Source organism: Mus caroli, unplaced genomic scaffold (assembly GCF_978045245.1).
Source record: "Mus caroli unplaced genomic scaffold, Mus_caroli_1 scaffold_12, whole genome shotgun sequence".
NCBI lineage: Eukaryota > Metazoa > Chordata > Mammalia > Rodentia > Muridae > Mus > Mus caroli.
The window spans coordinates 72087066-72106164 of NW_028227267.1; the positions used below are offsets into that span (position 1 = coordinate 72087066).

Genomic DNA, 19099 nt, shown 5'->3' on the forward strand with positions numbered 1-19099 from the left:
TTCAATATAATGGAAGCACTGAACATACCTCATGTAATTTATTCCCAGATTAACACAGGCGTCCATTTCCCCATTATTAAATACAGTGACAGATGCAAGTATCTCACCATATACTAGTGGGTAGCAGGTTAATCTCAAGCACTCCCACATACTTCTGCTCAAACTTGTTGATAAGTAATTATGTAATTTGATTACAAATTAGATAACATTTTAAATTAAGAGAAGGGCTGTGGCGCCTTAGGCTGTTTCTATGAAAGTCTTTTGTTAAAGACTTGTAAAGGTAAATTGTTTTAAAAACATATTTTCAAATTTGTTGTAAACTTGGAGACCAAAGACAAGCACACATCTATAAGGATTTGATTAGTGTTACTGTGGTATTGAAGTTCTTGCTTTGTGTTTAAAGAAACCCAAACTGATCATTTAAATTAGAGGTTTAATTTCAACAAGAAAGAGAAAGCAGACAGTCAACTGGCCTCCATCCTATACCCAAGCAAAGCTTTATCTTAGATTACTAAAGAAGCAGCTAAACATTTCAAGTCCTAAGGTAAATTGTAGGAATACTTATTAATCTTGTTTTTGTTTTATTTTGAGACAGGACGTACTATGTAGCCCTGAACTTAATAATGAAATGATTTTCTACCATCTAATTTAACTGAACAATTGGTCCTCCTGTATCACCTATGGTATTGTATTGTATAATGTCACTATACTAAAATTATCAGTGTTACAAAACTGACTGAGAGAGCACTGAATAAACAGAGGGGGGGTGGAGATTATGTCCAGCTGGGTATCCAAAAGAGCTTTGCTAGAAACCCTGGCAGCTGGAAGAATTCAGACAAGGCAGAATTAGGGGTGTAAAGGGAACAGAAAGTTGCTGGGATAGCCGAGGAAATAGCTTTTGATGGGCCCCAGACATTCTCTTGTGCTGGGAATTTTCAGCTCAGAGACCTAAACTACCAAATGCCAAGGACCACATGGTCATGGCTGCAATCTGCAAAGAGGACACACAAGCTCATTCTACTGAGAGTCTTCAAACACTCAGTTTTTATATTTCCTTCCCTAGGCCTAGACATTTGTGTAACTCTTCTGCAAATGATACAGATTAAAAAAAAATCAAACTCTTGGATATTTTCTAACCTGCCTAACTCTTTGGTCAGATTGTTTTACTAATTTTTCTTCTTGTTTTTAGCCAGAAGGCTCTTAATAAGTATAATGGGAACAGAGAGATAATTAAAGAGTAAATAAACAAAACATAACACTAAATGAATAAACACACAACAAAACAAAACACTAAAAACAGATTTGTAGGTGCGTAGTGCCAATTCTGTTTAAGTAAGTAGTTAGTCAGCTCTGCTTCAGCAAGTCAGAGCAATGCGTAAGCAGGAAGGAAGGGTGTGTGCTGGTTAGTTAGCACTGGCACGTGAGCAGTGAGCTCAGCAGGGTTAGGAAGTCCTCAGGCATCCAGAAGTTCATTTCCACAAAGACACCTTTAAGGATGAGTCCAACTCTAGCTACATCACAACCAGGCGGCTAGTTCGGAGGATTCTGACCCGATCTAGACTTTTGAAGTAACCCTCTTATTCACAAATCACTCCTCCATCTACCTCTCTGAAAAAGAAGAGAAGTACTTCTACTAATTGTATGCATCTAAAAGGTAAATGATTCTAACATTCCCAGGAGGCGCCTTTCTCCTCTGTTTGTATATTTTCCTAGAAGTTGTTTTGGGGTGGGATAAGTGAATTCCGTATCCCCTATTAAGAAATGAAAGGGAATCATCATTAATTTGTGAATTGATGTTTTGATCTTACCTAACCTGAAGGATCTGCGATAATACATCCTTTCTTATAATACGATTCAAATCAATATGTTAAAAATACCCAATTTAACAAAAACTTAGACCTGTAATGGAGAACTAGGCTCAAGATCTAGAGAAGAATCTAATTTCTTTTTTTTTTTGGGGGGGGGGTGGTGGTTGTCGAGACAGGGTTTCTCTCTGTAGTCCTGGCTGTCCTGAAACTCACTCTGTAGACCGGGCTGGCCTCAAACTCAGAAATCTACCTGCCTCTGCCTCCCAAGTGCTGGAATTAAAGGCGTGCACCACCACACCCGGCACCTAACTTCTTTATAGTTTTCTTTTTCTTCATGGGTAGGGATGAAAGAAGGCTGGGAGGTGCAGACACACACAGATGCTTCGACCCTGCCTGAGAGTACCTGCTGGTGACAGCCTGTGTCTAGGAGCAGGAAGAAAATGCTTGGTTAGGGGTAGGAAAGAAGACACCAAATGTGTACAAAAGTTTAGACAGTCTTGTCACCCTATAGTTACTAAACAGGTTTTTGTTTGTTTGCTTTTTAAATAAAAATATTTGCATTATTTTATTCTATAAAGCCAAATTCACAAGTCATTGTTTTACTAGATTTCGGACAACAAAAAAATTCCTTGAACACAGAGAGAGATTTGACTCCCAATTTTGCTTAAAAGACTATAAAAACAGGGCTGGTGAGATGGCTCAGCGGTTAAGAGCACTGACTGCCTTTCTAGAGTTCATGAGTTCAAACCCCAGTAACCACATGGTGGCTCACAACCATCCTTAATGAGAAACAAATAAAAAAACCTACCGGCCGGAGTGAGTGGGGCTGGAGCGAAAAGGGGAGGGGGGGTATATGTATACACACACACACACACACACACACACACACACACACACACACACACACACACACACTGGAGGTTCAGTGGGGGAAAACGCTTGCCATGCAAGCATGAAGAGCTGAGTTTAAACCCAGAGCCTGAGAAAAGCTAGAGAAAAGCTAGAGAAAAGCTAGAGAAAAGCTGTATGTCTATAATCCTAACGATCCTAAGCAAGATGGGAGGGCAGTGACAGGAGAATAATTCCCAGAAGCTCAAGGGTACATCGTGTGAACAGTGAAAAGAGACTCTTTACAATACAGAAAGCAAGGACAAACATCTGAGGTGGTCCTCTGTGCTCCATATATGACCCAAGGTATTTAAGTCCACACCTACCTGTGTGCATGTACACATGTACACACACACACACACTCCAAGTTAGGTGGGCACAGTTGCCTGCCTGTAATTTCAGCCCTCAGGAGGCACAGACAGGAGGCACCAGGGGCAAGCCATTTGGCTATCCTAGCCCAGTTGGTAAGCTCAGGTTCAGTGCCTCAGTAAACAAAGTAGGGCAATGGACAGAAAGACCCAGCACCAATCTCTGGTCTTCATTTATATGCATGTACACACACATGCACCCAATACATGTAAATACACATCTGTGTGCACTTGCCACACATATAAGGCCAATAAAATCTAGAAACAAAGTAGACTTAGAAAAGAAATGCTGTTTTTATATGTAGGAATACTATGTTGTAATAAAGGGGGCATGAAGGCACTGTAATACAGGACAGGCTGAGTATCTGTAGTAAATACTTGGGGACAGAAGTGTTTCCAATGTTGAACTTTTATAGATTTGAAATATTTGTGTAGGCTCTACCAGTTAAGCACCCCTAGTTCAAAAATCTACAAGGCAAAAAACTTCAAAATCCACTCTGGATTTCAGATTTAAACTTTTATACACACTCAACCTATGGTTTGAATTAGGCCCTGATTAAAGGATATTATCTAGCTTTAGGAGCTATATTTGAAATTATAGAGTTTAGCACATTGTTAAATCTGATTCATATTCTCTTAAGCTAACCTTTAATAATTTTTGTTCTTTCTTTTTAAAAAATTGTACTTATCAATGTATGACTGTTTTGTCTGTATTAAGATATGTGTAGCTCATGCACACAGTGCCCTGGGAAAACCAAAGAGGACACTGGATCCTCTGTTATTAGAGTTAAAGCTAGTTATCATCATCATGTGGGTGCTGGGAATTGAACCTGGCTCCTCTGGAAGGGTAGAGTGCTCAATCTGCCTAGTCGTCTTGCTAGCCCCAAAGAACTCTTGTTCTCTTTACTGTAACGGCAGTTGAGTTCTTTATAATTTTCAAGATACTACTAAGAGTTTTTCTATCAGTGCAGTGGTGGTGCACAACTGTAATCCCAGCACTTGGGAGGCAGAAACAGGCAAATCTCAGAGGGAAGTCCAGGGTAGCCAAGGCTATACAGAGAAACCCTGTCTCAAAAAAAAAAAAAAAAAAAAAGTTCTTTCAACTCCGGGGATTAGACCTCCTTTCATTAAAGAGCCCAGATTCTAGGCTGCCATGGGGCAAGCGCCATGCCACCCAAGCTCTCTGCCTCACCTTGTCCCAAAGCGCAGTTAGCCAACCACAGACTGAAAACCCGTGTAACTATGAGCAAAAAGAACCCTCTCCTTTCTTAAACAACCAGGGAACCAAACACCCACACAAGCAACAAAACCCATTCCTTTACATTTAGAACCCTTCCTAGGAGGACTTGGTAGCACCTGCCTTTAATCCCAGCAGATCCCTGAGTTCCAGGGTTTGAGGACAACTAGGGCTATGAAGAGAAACCCTTCCTGAAAACAAAACAACAAAAAAGATATGACCCCCTCCTCAGAGCATTGGTGGTTTTTATGGGGGCTGGTTCTCAGCACCCGCTGGAGCGCCCCGACAACATGCTGGACTCCCTCGGAGCCTGCTTTAGCTATGGTGTGTGGCAGTGTGGTTGTGCACAGCTCTTACTAATTTAGTATTCAGCAGCCACCTTACCTTTCTTCAGTGTCTCCCTCTCATTCCCATTCCCCAAACATTCCCTGTCTTTATTTCCTGACACATGAAAGGAGCATCTCAGAATTGCTTAAAAATTACATCAATTCCAAAGTCATCATTATGTAATGTATAGCTAAGGAAACAAAATGCTGGCATTAATTTTTGGCAAGCCAATGACTTTAAGACAATTTTAGAAATGTTAAATGTTAAAAAAAAAAAGAAAAAGGGACGTCTTCGTCCCTAGTCTACTATCCACAAACTTTATCAAAGTTTTCAAAATCACACTATTCATTCATTCATTCAGAGATTAGACATGGTTATTAACATAAGTTACCTCCCTCCCCCCCCAAACAGTAAAGTTCTACTTCGCCATAGAACCACAAAAATGAGTTTTGTACAATATTATAATTCTAGAGCTGATGTGATAGCTGACAGATGCTTTGCTAATCTAGGTAAAAGAAAAATTTCAAGTGGCCACAATGAAAAACTAACAAAGGGCTGGCCAGATGCCTCAGCAGGTAAAGGCGCTGGCCACTAAGCTTGATGAGTTAAGTTTAATTAGTAGGATCACAGGACAAAAGAAGGGAACAGACTCCCACAATTGTCCTGTTTATTTATTTGGTTTGTGGTGTGTAGGTCACAGCTTGTATTCCCACACACATCACATACCAAAGAAATAAAGAAGTAAAGAAATAAAGACAGAGAGTTAGATAAATACAAATTTTCAGAACAAAACAAATTCTTCGCTAAACAATAATTTTAAAGTTTAACTTCTACTTATAAAACCTAAGTGTTACTCAAAGAGTCATCTACATACAAAGTAGGAATAAAGAGTTCAAGTTGTAAAGACTGTCTCTGTAGCAAAAAACGCAAGACTGTGGAATGGAATTTTACCTGAACTTCTCAGCTGGTCTATCATTTTTATTTGCTCTTCTGATAGAACACTCTTGTTTTCTGTACCCTTAAAAAGCTAAAAAAACAAAACAAAACAAAACCCAAAAAACCCATAAAAACCTGCCACTGTAGCCACAGGCCTCAGCTTCTGTGGAGAAGCAGCACAGGCATGAATGACACATTCACTCACTTGCTTTTCTGGCCAGGCATTGTGCCCATGAGTCCCAGGAAGATCCAGGTCCTCTGCAGAGTGTGAGTGATGCTGTGGTCAGTTAGCTGACACTGTACTTGTGTCAGTACTAGTCTGTCCCAAGGAAACAGCCAATGCTAATTGGTATTTCAAAAACAACTAACCTTGGCATGCAAACAGAACTAAACTCACATGAAAATTTTTTTATTCAGTGGTGTTTTATTTTTAAATAAACAAAAAGGCTAACATAAAATATTCATAGGGAGTATCAGGCAGTATGAATGCCACTCACAGCCAATGCTTTAACGGGGGACTATGAAGAAACAAGTGACACGGCAAATAAGAAACTCGGCTTGTAAAAGCAGTGAAGTCAAAGCACAGATCAATACACTGGAAACAGAGTGGGAGCCACACGGTCAGAGAGGAACCGACGATCAAGCACAGATCGTTGCACAGCCCTGGCTGTTTTCACTTTTTCTTTCTAAAGTCACAGAAGTCACCATTTCAAAGGAGAGAGCAATGCAAGCAAATGTGAAAGTCAGTAAAAGTTCTGGCAGGGATACAGAATGTGAAGACAAGGTGTCTTTCTGTTAGTGGAAGCTCCTAAAACCACTGCTGTTCTCTGAAATGCAGTGGACCTCACAGAAGAGGGGTCTGCTGAGTCTGGGACATTAGCCTCTTCCTGTAGCTGTCAATCAGGAGGGAGCTTCCTCTCATGGTACAACATACAGAGCCTGCATATATTTTAATTATGTCCTGTGTTGATCACTTCCCATTGGTAGAAAAGATGGAAATTTCTTCCATTACTAGCCTTGAATAAATTCTGCCTTTTACAGACAGTAGATGAGTATTACCTACCACATAATGGGAAGTACTCCCACAAACTGGTTAGGCATTGGGCTTAACTATAGGAAACGCTCAAATGAGGGACTGATTTAAATTCTCAAAGCTGCTGAAGGGCTCTTTTTATAAGGTTCGTGATTATGGTGTTTAAGAGGTTATCTCTCTATGTTGTTTTCCTATTTTTTTTTTAATTTATTTTGAAATGGAACATTACTATACAGCCTAGGATAGCCTTAAACTCAGGATCTTCTGGCCTCAACTTTTGGGAGCTGCAGATAAGTGCATCCAAGTATTACCATATCAAGTGTGTTCCAACTCTTAGGAAATCAGGCCTTTTCACAAGGATGCCTCCCTTACTACAGTAGATGAGATGCTCTTTAGTTGGAGTCAAAGGCATCTAGTAGTCAATCTTTGATGCACGGCTTCGGCTCCTGTGATAGAATTGCTGGACTGCCTAATTCTACTCTGTACCTGTAGTGAGGCAGGGAAACAAAGTCATATAAACAGGGACTATCTCTCATATTGTCACCAGCACTATTACATAGTTTTAGAGCTAACTGATTACCTACAACAAGCATCCATCACAGATAAATAGAAGAGTCCACACAAGCCAAGCTGGCAAGTGGACCACACAGACAGCAATAATCAATGGAAGCCTGTAACTCCATGAAGGCAATCATGTGGCTGAAATGGCAGTGATATAGATGAGGTGGCATGTATTAGATGTCAGTTTCCTTTCCTAAGATGCTAGACAGCAGACAAGACACAAAAGGGAAGTCTTGTATAGTAACAAAAACTCCCCGATTTCCGAACTGGTACCTTCCACCCAACTATTCAGTTCTTAAAATAAGTCACACCCATAGTCAAACTTCATTCTAACACTAATACACGCACACACGCACGCGCACACACACACACACACATATACACACACACGCACACACACACACATGCACACACGCAGGCATGCACTCGCGTGCGTGCGCACACACACCCTCTGTCAGAATGTAAGAGCATATTCTCCTTAAATGCTACAGGGCTGAGAGGTTCTATCAAAGCAGTTGCAGAACCCAGGTAAAACACTAAAAGCTCTCTGGAACAAAATTTCATCTTTGGTAAAGAAGCTGAATCTCATCTTTCCACTAAAAAATGATTGTGCCTTAGATTTCTAGTCCAATTTCAATTCATTTTTGAAAACCTCAGTATTAATGTTAAATTTATTATCTGCTATAAGAATATAGTTTAAAAATATCTAATGAAAATCTAACCCTATTTACAGAAAATAAAAGTTGGGCATTTTAAAAAGAGAACCTATTTTAATACCTTTAACAAGATATACATAATTTTAAAATAACATTAACTCAACAAAAATATAAGTGACTTTCATATAAAAGCCAAGCCCTTACAACAGAGTTCCTCAGGGTAATTTAGTAGACAGGTTGCTCAAGTAATACATACTGGAAACACACCCAGATTTCTTATCTCTGGGGCTGTGATTTTAAAAGTATAAGCTCAGAATCCTAAAATGCTCTGGAAGGCATTTTTAAGGAGAAAGGGACAGGGACACATTCTACTCACACTATTCTGTCACTCTCTGGAAGACAACAAGTAAACCCGAACTTGCCCACGATACTATAATGGAGTAGGCATGTAGAATCAGCTTTCTCCCTGAATGTACATGGCTACATGGTGATAGCATTCTCTGCAGCACTGAAGCAGGGTAAAATGAGCTCATGGATTTCTTACAGGAAATTGTAACTAACAAAATGTGAATGAGTACTACAAAGCCAGTCTACATGACTTTTTTCAACCTTTTAGTAAAAAAATAAGTAAATAAACAACCTTTTATGAAAAGAAGTTATGCAAACTTCTTCTCATTTAACAAAGAGACCCAAATCCAAAACACATACAAATTCAACTAAATTCAAATGCAATGTCACAACAGCAAGCCTAAATACTTTTGTCTGGGTCTACAACACTGCAAACACTATACTTTTATAGGAAATAAAATCTATATGCTAGTTTCTTTCACCTTAGGACTCCTATTATGATTTTTTTGAAATAATACCAGTGCAACACATTCTATTTCCAAAAGGTGACAGTGTAACTCAGTATTAATCTAATGACTTAGACTAAGCAATGACTTAGACCTTTAGAAATGGACAGAAGTTCTTATTTACCTGGGAATTAAAGTAGAGTGGCAGTTTAATTGTTAGAGGAAAGTCAATTTACTCTGAATAAGTCTCATTTACTCATAAAACAGACATAGAATCCTTTTGCAACAAATCCCTTCCCTGATACAGTTAAATGCAAATTCTCTTTTCTGTCTTACTCCAGAAAGCTCCTGCATGCATAGCTGACACGCCACCTACTGCAAAACCCAGCTGCCAGCGCAGGCGGTGCTACCAGCATTTCATTGCATCGCCAGGCTGGGACGGAATAAAGGCGTGCTTGTGTGGTAGTGTTTCTTTTTTAAAAGAAAAAAAAAATCTCCAAGCCAAGAAGAACAAGCTAAAATAGCATCTTGAAAATGGAGCGTAAAATAATCAGAAGAGAAAAGGAAAGGGAGTACGAAGGGAGGCACAACAGCGTGGAAGATGCCGAGCAAGGCAAGAACTGCAAATCCACGCTGATGACCCTCAACGTTGGTGGATATTTATATATTACTCAAAAGCAGACACTGACCAAGTACCCAGACACTTTCCTTGAAGGTATCGTAAATGGGAAAATCCTCTGTCCATTCGATGCTGATGGCCATTACTTCATAGACAGGGACGGGCTTCTCTTCAGGCATGTCCTAAACTTCCTACGAAATGGAGAACTTCTACTACCCGAAGGATTTCGAGAAAATCAACTTCTTGCTCAAGAAGCAGAATTCTTCCAGCTCAAGGGGCTGGCAGAGGAGGTGAAATCCAGGTGGGAAAAAGAACAGCTGACCCCCCGAGAGACTACTTTCTTGGAAATAACAGATAATCACGATCGTTCACAAGGACTGAGAATCTTCTGTAATGCTCCTGATTTCATATCAAAAATAAAATCTCGCATTGTTCTGGTATCCAAAAGCAGGCTGGATGGGTTTCCAGAGGAGTTCTCTGTGTCGTCAAATATCATTCAATTTAAATACTTCATCAAGTCTGAGAACGGCACTCGACTTGTACTAAAGGAAGACAACACCTTTGTCTGCACCTTGGAAACTCTTAAGTTTGAGGCCATAATGATGGCTTTAAAATGTGGGTTTAGACTGCTGACTAGCCTGGACTGCTCCAAAGGGTCAATTGTTCACAGCGATGCACTTCATTTTATCAAGTAATTACCTGTCTCATGAACAAAGGCAACAAGCATGCAGCCAGCAAGCTTCAGCAGCCACAGAATCAAAGGCATCCCAAACGACGTGCCCAGCCAGCTAGCCAGAGCCCGGCTGCTAATCAAGTACTGTGAGCTAACGGTATGTAAATCTGTCACTAAAGATGTCCTTCTCTGGGGTGTTCTGCCATCACATTTCCACCGACAGTGAAGCTGTGGTCTTCTAAACTGTAAATAAAGACAATGCTTTTGCTATTTATTTATTTTTTCCCCCTTAAGCTGTCTTTCAATGAGAATGTCTTGGGTACTATAGCAAATGCTAACAACATACGATTCAAAATCTTTTCTACTTTAGAGCAAAAATCCATGAAGAAGATGAACTGGTTTATAAAATAAACATGGAGAGCAAAATAAATGTACAGAACTACCTAAAGCAGGGGTAACAGTGAATCAAAATGGGACTGTAAAACACATTCGAGCTACTGATTTGACTTTTAAAATAGCAGGCAACAAAAGCTTTATTATAGCTCCTGTATTTCATACTAGAATTATGGCTAAATTGATATTTTGCTGAAAATTTCTAGGAAACTGCTTGATAACAATAAAAAATAAATAAAAGCATTGCTAGCTTCTTTGCTTGTATTAATGATTGCAATAAAAGTTACATGTGTCACTTTAAAAACGAATAGTACCACTTGATGATTGTGCACGGTATTCTGCATTCATGCAATTAACTGTCAGGCTATAGCACCTTGCTGGTCGGCAAGGGACAGAAATTAGCCACCATACTTTCCTGTACAGCACAGCATGGGTGGCCTGGTCCCAGCTGAGTGCAGGGTGTGCGAACGGAAGAGCCTATTTCACAATCACTCTATGCTCACTTTTCAAGCTCAAAATGTTAAATGAACATTATTTAACAACACTTTTAGAGAAGAACTTTACTGATCTTTTAAAAATCTTTTATGTAAAAAAAGTCCTTCAAAATTTCATACTAAAACCTAACAAAGTCACCACCACCAACTACTCAATTTCCTTGTTCTGCTACACTAAAATATCTGTTCTGATGCCAAACCTCAAAGTCACAGAGGTGTGTGGATTGTTTCTATTTCATGCTAACATTTGCAGAAATTTTAAACTTTATTTTATGAATGACTGTTTAAGGACTATTGTCCCAGCCAAACTCTAAATGTGAGTGCCCACTTACGTTGCAAAGAGCACCTACATCATTCCTGTGGTTTCACCTACATCATTCCTAATAGTTTCTAAGAACAAATTGTCTTAAATTTAAAATAAACAAGCTGGAAGTGGTGATTCATGTTTGAATCCTTCCAGCTGAGGCAGGAGGATTAACACATGTTTGAGGCCAGCAAGAGTTACTATGTGAGGCTCTATCTCAAAAAAGGCAAGGCAAAAAGAAAAAAAAAAAGGAGGCAGGGAAGCAATCTTTGAAACTAACAACTATAATCCAACCTTATCAAATAAACTAAATAACCTGTTGATTATCTTGGCTGAGTTTAAATAGTTAATATATTCTAACATTTTGGTTACATATAAAATTTAGAATGAGGCTCACTATTAATTATTATTAACTATAACTGACTTTTACTTACAAAATCTAAGGTAATATAAAAGTTGCCTATACAGACTAAAAGAAATCCTTTAAAGGTACTGTGCAAACAAAGTCCTTCAAAAATTTATACTAAAACAACACTCAATGTCAACTACATACTTTTCTCAGATGTTACATTAAGAAAAAAATGCTTGCCTTATGTATCAAATTTTCTTAATGAACTATATATGGCTTAATCAGGACTTAAAGAAACTATTGAAACAATTTTTTTAAAAAAATGTACAATTGACAGTGGCTGCTAGTCAACTGTTTACACACCTCCCAGTCTAGGGGCTGACTTTTCCTTGGCATTTGGACTTGGTAATGAAAAAAATTGGTACTGATTTAATGTCAGAGTCAAGTTTTTTCTCTACCAAGATTTCAGTGCAGATAATAAAGATGCACTGACATAATGTGTTACTGGAGATGCAGCTGAACCAGTCTCAGAACTGCAAGAAAGGCTTCCCATGATTTCACAAGGGAATTTAGTTTTTCATAACGAAGTTTATTACTGTTGTTATGAACTACCAAAGGAATCTGATTCATGTTTTTGTAGCTTTTTTTTTTTTTTTTGGTTTTTCGAGACAGGGTTTCTCTGTGTAGTTTAAATGAATATTCACATCTGGATTTAAGCCCTCAAAGTTTAAGGCACCATACTGATCTACAACCATTAGTAGTTGACAGGAAATGCATCTTTGCAAATTAAAAATTAACTGTATTTACAGATTCAAGCACCTAAATGTTGTGTTGTAGGTATGCAGAAAATGTCTAGTTTTAAATTTGTTAGTTTTCTAAAACATTTACAGGGATCTTTCTAAGATATCTTGGTATGTTCCAACAGGCCAAGAGCAAAGCTTCCCTGACAGTTCTGTTTCAATGACTGTGTAGTTTCTCTCTCCTAAGCAAATGGTATAAAGAACTCATCAGTGTCTCTTTACCTCTTAAAGGAAGGTGGCAAAGGTTGTTACCACACTTCCAGACCTGCACATACATTCGCCTGTATTTGGACCTAGCCCATGCACTGACTCTTGCACCCAACTTTAAAATATGAAAAACAAATATGTACTTATGGCTTTCTGCTGTATTGTAAAATGTGTCTGTGTAGCATGAAGAATGAATGAAACATAAGCCCTCAAATAATAAAAAGCAGATGAGTCTATCGCAGCCTACAGATGAAAATACCGAATAAGCGTGTTCCCGTGTTTCTCTGAAATCTTAAGTGCTACTTATAAGGCACTACTAATAAAAAGGTAACATTCACTAAGTTCTTGTTGTCTGGTTTCGTTTTGAGGCAGGGCCTTACCCTGTAGGCTAGGCTGGCCTCAAACTCCTGATGGCCTTCCTACCTTGAGCTTCCTAGAGCTGGGTTACAGGTGTGAGTGACTGGGGCAGCCTTGAAGGGTTTTACTGTATGCAGGTATCAAGCTAGATATCTCAATGACTCCTCAGGCAAAAGGACAGTCTCTCATCTTCTTACAGATGACAGAGAAAGAAAGGCTAAGAATCCCCCCTATTTCCCACACAGTTAGCAAGAAGCCAGGGCCACAGCCCAGGTTTAGTGGATCCAGCTGCAGCACCAAATGCTCCTGCGAATCGGATCACGCAGATCCTCAGTACCTGACCTAGAACTTGGCCCAAAACAGACATTTACATTCATAACTCAATGTGAATACAAAATACCAGAGACGTCTGTCTTACCTGTACACCTTCACAGTGCAAGTATTCTAAAAATGTTAAGTGAAAAATTGAATCTTGGAATATCAAATAACTTTTTTTAAGCAAATAACATTTTTAATGTCATGTCATTTAAAGAACATGAGGTGAATCATCCCTTTCACAGACTAAAGAATACCCAAATTTGTCTATTTATGAATCTACATTTTTTACATATTAGATTCACTGAAAAGGTTAATCATTTAGAGCCTGCATTAGCTGTATTATGAAAAAGTATTTTTCTTATATTATGAGCAAAACATGTTCAAACAAAAATCTCTTGAGTTCTGGAATGAGATTCTATTAACTTCTACAAACAAGCTCAGAGGATGCTAAGTCAGTAAATCTTTCCAAACTTCTAACCTCTTCATGAGTCAGTTTAAAGTGTGTGCTGTGTGTAAAGCACTTCTAGTTCTCCTTTCAGGAGAAGTGTTAATAACCTTACCCGGTGCAAGGACATTCTCTAAAGTCACAAGCGTCAACCATGTGACGTGCAGGGCCGCACCTAAGTTATGCTTCTGACTTAGACATAAACGGAGCACAAATGTTAATAAACATACACTTTCTTATGCGGTAAAGTGAGTTATTTTAAGACCAAAACATACGGAAAAAAAAAAAAAAACCCCACACGCTCTTCAGACTTTCTAGTTCTATGTAAAAATTTACAACAAAAGAAGCTAGCATTTCATTAGCAATTTTAAAATCAGTCGGAATGATACAGATGATAAAGCAATCTAAAAGCTAAGCCTATTTAATGAGTTGTTAGTAAATACCTCACAATACAAGATGTTGGCTGAGGTTAAAATTAGTGTCTGAGTCATAATGGTTATTGCTTGTAAGCAGAGATGTTACACAGACCATCCGACAGAGCCTGTAACTCGGTGAATGTATGTATACAGCTCCAAAGAACACGACTTCTGTAGCTGGCTTCCTAATCTCACTCTGTTTAAGATACTATTAAAATTCATTTGCTCAGTAAGCAAACCAAGGGGTACAGAGATATATTTAAGGTGAAATCTAAATTTACCTGAAATAATTTGTGAAGAAGTGGTAACATTCATCTTTTCTTGACAAAAATACATAATTGGCTAAAGTGTTTCTATCAAACAAGTTACTTAACTGCATCCTGAATGCTATTTTAAGTTATAAATATAGATTTAACTAAACTCCTCTATCAAAATAAAATGCCCACAACCTGGGTTGAAGATGAGTCTGGCACAGGGCTTGCCTAGCGTAAGCAAGTCCCTGCTGGGTTTGATCTCCAGCACTGACAGCAGGGTGTGTGTGTGGCAAGTATATGTGTGTATAGCTTATGTATTATATATGTGAAATACTGAATTAGACATTAAAGAACAAAAACAAAATGGGAAGTCTATTAGATGCCACAGAATGGGGCAACTCTACTGTACTCCCTCACAACACCACGACAGGTTTTCTCAACTGTGCTAGTTGTACTGCAGGACCCTAGTACATCTGGTCACATTGCAAAACAATTCTTAATAATTATCTATAAACATCTACTTAAGTTTTAGAAATTCCTTTTTGAGGCAAGGCTCAACTTTACATAAGTAATTTTGATTAATATCTTCCAGGATATAAAGCGCAAGTTTTTCTCCATTAAAGTGTGAGGCTGAGCTAGCCTATTAATTTAGTCTTAATTACACCCCATTGATTTTACTTCCTTGTAACAGATGTTCATTAACTTTTTTTAGAATTCTTAAGAAATGCTGAATAAATAATTTTAATCTCAATACTTCCTTGAATTTAAATCTTTCATCATTTAGTTTTACAGAAATGATTTCACATTTACTTTAGGTATATCATTTAATGAATTTTTAATAATTATGACTGAAGATACTGTCATCTTACATTTTGATAAACCATTTTTTGTACATTTCCATACACATGTGACTATATTAAACAAAGTCTTATATTTTTAGTTGATAAAAAATATGGCATATGACATGATGTTTTGAAATATGTGAGCACTGTGGAATGACTAACAACTAATTATAGTATGTACTACCTCACATATCTTTTTGTTATGAAAACACTTTCTTTTTTCCCACTTTTTTATTAGATATTTTCTTCATTTACATTTCAAAGGTTATCCCAAAAGTCCCCTATACCCTCCCCCTGCCCTGCTCCCCTACTCACTCACTCCCACTTCTTGGCCCCGGTGTTCGCCTGTACTGGGGCATATAAAGTTTGCTAGACCAAGGGGTCTCGTCCCAATGATGGCCGACTAGGCCATCTTCTGCTATATATGCAGCTAGAGACACGAGCTCTGGGGGGCACTGGTTAGTTCACATTGTTGTTCCACCTATAGGGTTGCAGACCCCTTCAGTTTCTTGGGTGCTTTCTGTAGCTTCTCCATTGGGGGCCCTGTGTTCCATCTTATAGATGATGACTGTGAGCATCCACTTCTGTATTTGCCAGGCACTGGCAAAGCCTCACAGGAGACAGCTATATCAGTACTACCACTAGATCCGGCAATACCTCTCCTGGGCATATATCCAGAAGATGTTCCAACTGGTAATAAGGTCACATGCTCCACTATGTTCATGGCAGCCTTATTTATAATAGCCAGAAGCTGGAAAGAACCCAGATGTCCCTCAACAGAGAAATGGATACAGAAAATGTGGTATATTTACACAATGGAGTACTACTCAGCTATTAAAAACAATGAATTTATAAAATTCTTGGGCAAATGGATGTATCTGGAGGATATCATCCTGAGTGAGGTAACCCAATCACAAAAGAAGTCACTTGATATGCACTCACTGATATGTGGATATTAGCCCAGAAATCTAGAATACCCAAGATCCAAAACACAAAAAAATCAAGAAAGAAGACCAATGCGTAGATACTTCATTCCTCCCTAGAATACGGAATAAAATATCCATGGAAGGAGTTGCAGAGACAAAGTTTGGAGCTAAGACGAAAGGATGGACCATCCAGAGACTGCCCCACTCGGGGGTCCATCCCATAATCAGCCATCAAACGCAGACACTATTGCATATGCCAGCAAGATTTTGGTGAAGGGACCCTGACATAGCTGTCTCCTATCAAAACACTTTAAAGCATACATTATTAATTATAGTTAACATCTTTTAAAACTAGTTAAGGCTAGCTTACCAAACAACAAAAAAAACAAAAACAAAAAAAACCCCACAACCATTAGGAACTCATGACCTATGTGTGTCTGTTACAAATCAGCCAGAAAACATCACACTGAGATCAGTATATAAAATTCAGTTATCTTGAAAACTACAAAGACACATTAAAACATCATTTTGGTCCCCAGTTGTATTTCCTTTTTCCACTGAGTCTCAGTGAAAATTCTGGAATCTAAGTGGATGATCTGAGCATTGGTGCAATGTACTTCAGGAGTTTGTAAAGCGAGATTCCAGTGTATTTCTTGCAGAGCAAAAGCATTAGTGTATATATGAGAAATGAAAGGTCACTAACAATGTATGTTGAAATAGCAAACTGTGCTATATACAACTTTGGCAGTAGACAATGAGATAGTTAGTGAACTCAAAGGCTATTTATGTAATAAAGCCATTCCTAATGTTTATTCTGAAAGGCAAGTATGTTCATCACTATACCACCAACACCAACTAATTGATATCACTCCAAGGCTGGCCCTTTAACTACAGGATGTAATTTTAAAAATGTAAGCACAATTACTTTTAATTCACTTTACTTTTAAAAGTTGTATTTAATATAAAAAGCTATATTCCCTCAGAAACTATTGGTATTCCAACAACACAACCATTACCACCCCACTCTGTCCTGCACAAAGGTCATGACTGGTTGTTTTACATTTCATGACAGTATGTGGTACATGGCAGTACCTTTACATTGTAAAAGATCGCTCTTCTGGAAAAAGCATATGAATTCATCAGAACAAGTCAGCAAAGTGGAGGTGCTAGAAATACAATCCCCTAAAAGAGGGGCATTACAGTGCATGGCATTGCTGAGATGCAGTAGTGGGCACAGCAGTAAATACTTAAGCATTAGCTTTGACCCCCCCCCTCCCCCAGCCAAGCACTGGGGGGGGGGGGGAGGCTCCAAGTGCACATATGTTGAATTAGCAAAAAAGAAAGAAAAAAAAATCAAAGAGCTTAAAGAGCCATTTTGCAGACAAAACAACTGTGCAGAAGTATTTAGCTTACTAACATCACAAAGTTTGTTAATATCTGTGCTCTTGCTTTTTATTTAAAAATACAATAAAAATAATTTTAACTCAAAAGAGATGTAACCTTGCAATTACACTAGAATCAAAATTTTCATATACCCTTTTGCAACATGTCATTGTAATTTCTTTATATAAGCAAGATAGTAAATACCAACTTTTCTTTAAAAGTTAAGACAAAGTATAATCACTTACAGCTAACATTTTATTCCTTGAAAACTGAAAAATATGTTAATATTCTTCCTAAAATGTGCATACTAATGTCAAAAATTAAAATTCCCAACAAAGTCACCATGCACAAAGGGTTTTTAAGTGTTTTAAACATGCTGCAACTTTATCCTAATACAAGATTTCCGTCCCCATTTTTCCACAGAAGCATTATCTTCAAAGCAGCAAATATGACAATCTCCTGAACACCTAAAAAAGATGCTTGAACAATCACGCGTTCCCAGAACAAGCTCCTCTTCCTTTGCTAGGAACCTAACTGAGGTTGGGGGTGAGGAGGTGGAAAGGTGACATGCACTGGGTTAAACCTGTTATTTCCTGCTTGGTGGGTGTGGTCAGATTATTGTGTTTTTACCAATGGCATAGGGACATATGTGGCTTGTAATATGCTTGTAAAGAGCAGAAAGTCTGGCTGGGTCCTTTGCTTCTTTCCTCTTGCATCTATTGCTAACAAGATACCGACATGATGTCTGTGAACAGAAACTGCAAGCTTACAATAGCAGGGGGTACCTGATGACCACAGAACCAGAGTAGTCAAGACTTGTCATCTTAGTATTTCCAACAGAGTGGGGGAATGTATCTAAGTCACTGATGCCTTGAGATGCTGTCAATCTCAAGTAGATGGGGAGTGTCAGCATTCTTACTTTATAGAATAGAGGCCCACAGATAAGGACAGCCTGTCTAGTCCCACAGCTGGCAAGCAATCTTCAAGTACCAAGGTCTTAGCCACTCTGCACTATTGCCTGCTCACATCAGACCTGAAGAACTCAATGAGAAACCTGACCAAGAACATGAGGTTTGCAAATGTCAAGACAACACTGGAGGAAAGTTAGGACCTCTGTTCATTAGAAGAGGTCAGGCTTTTAGTTTAATATAATGTAAGAAGCCACAGTTAACCCTAATTGAATTCAGCTTGTCTTGATAAATATGCTGCAAGAAAAATAAAGGTGAGAAATCCATTTCCTACCAGGGCCACAATTACAGAAGGCAAAAGAAAATAGGCAGAGATATGAATAGACTGGACTGGAGAGATGGTCCGGCAGGAACGAGTGCATACTACTCTTGCATAGACCAGAGTTCAATTCCCAGTACCTATGTCAGATATAATCTTATCTAACTCCAGCTCCAGGGACTGATGCTTCTTCTGACCTCCATGGGCCTAGGCATAGGTTCGCACGCACACAACCTTAAGAGGATGGAGAGATGGCTCAGTGGTTAAGAGCACTTGTTGCTCTTGTAGAGGATAGAGGTTCAATTCCCAAAACCTACATGGCTGCTCATAATCATTTATAACTTGAATTCCAAGAGTTATAAATGTCCCCAATGCAGGGGACACAGGGCCCATGAGCAGCACAGCTTGCTGTGGCAGCCATCTGGGCCAGCTCCCACCATGAAAGGATGGAAGCTGAATTTGACTCACAGTCAGGTAGTGTTCT

At 38.7% G+C, this 19099-nt stretch overlaps 2 protein-coding genes and 1 non-coding gene across 3 annotated transcripts in view; 1 reads left to right on the top strand and 2 right to left on the bottom strand.

Moving 5' to 3' along the window:
* Gtf2f2 (general transcription factor IIF subunit 2) overlaps positions 1–19099 on the bottom strand; it is a 111720-nt gene that overhangs the window by 52768 nt on the left and 39853 nt on the right. The gene's annotated exons all lie outside the window — the stretch shown is intronic.
* Positions 8990–12774, top strand: Kctd4 (potassium channel tetramerization domain containing 4). The gene has a single exon (XM_085828781.1). It carries the CDS (start codon positions 9143–9145, stop codon positions 9920–9922), a length of 780 nt encoding a protein of 259 aa, XP_085684907.1. The 5' UTR covers positions 8990–9142; the 3' UTR covers positions 9923–12774.
* LOC115029287 (small nucleolar RNA SNORA5) lies at positions 18960–19088 on the bottom strand. Its single transcript, XR_003834862.1, has one exon. It is a non-coding gene; the product is annotated as a small nucleolar RNA SNORA5 (small nucleolar RNA).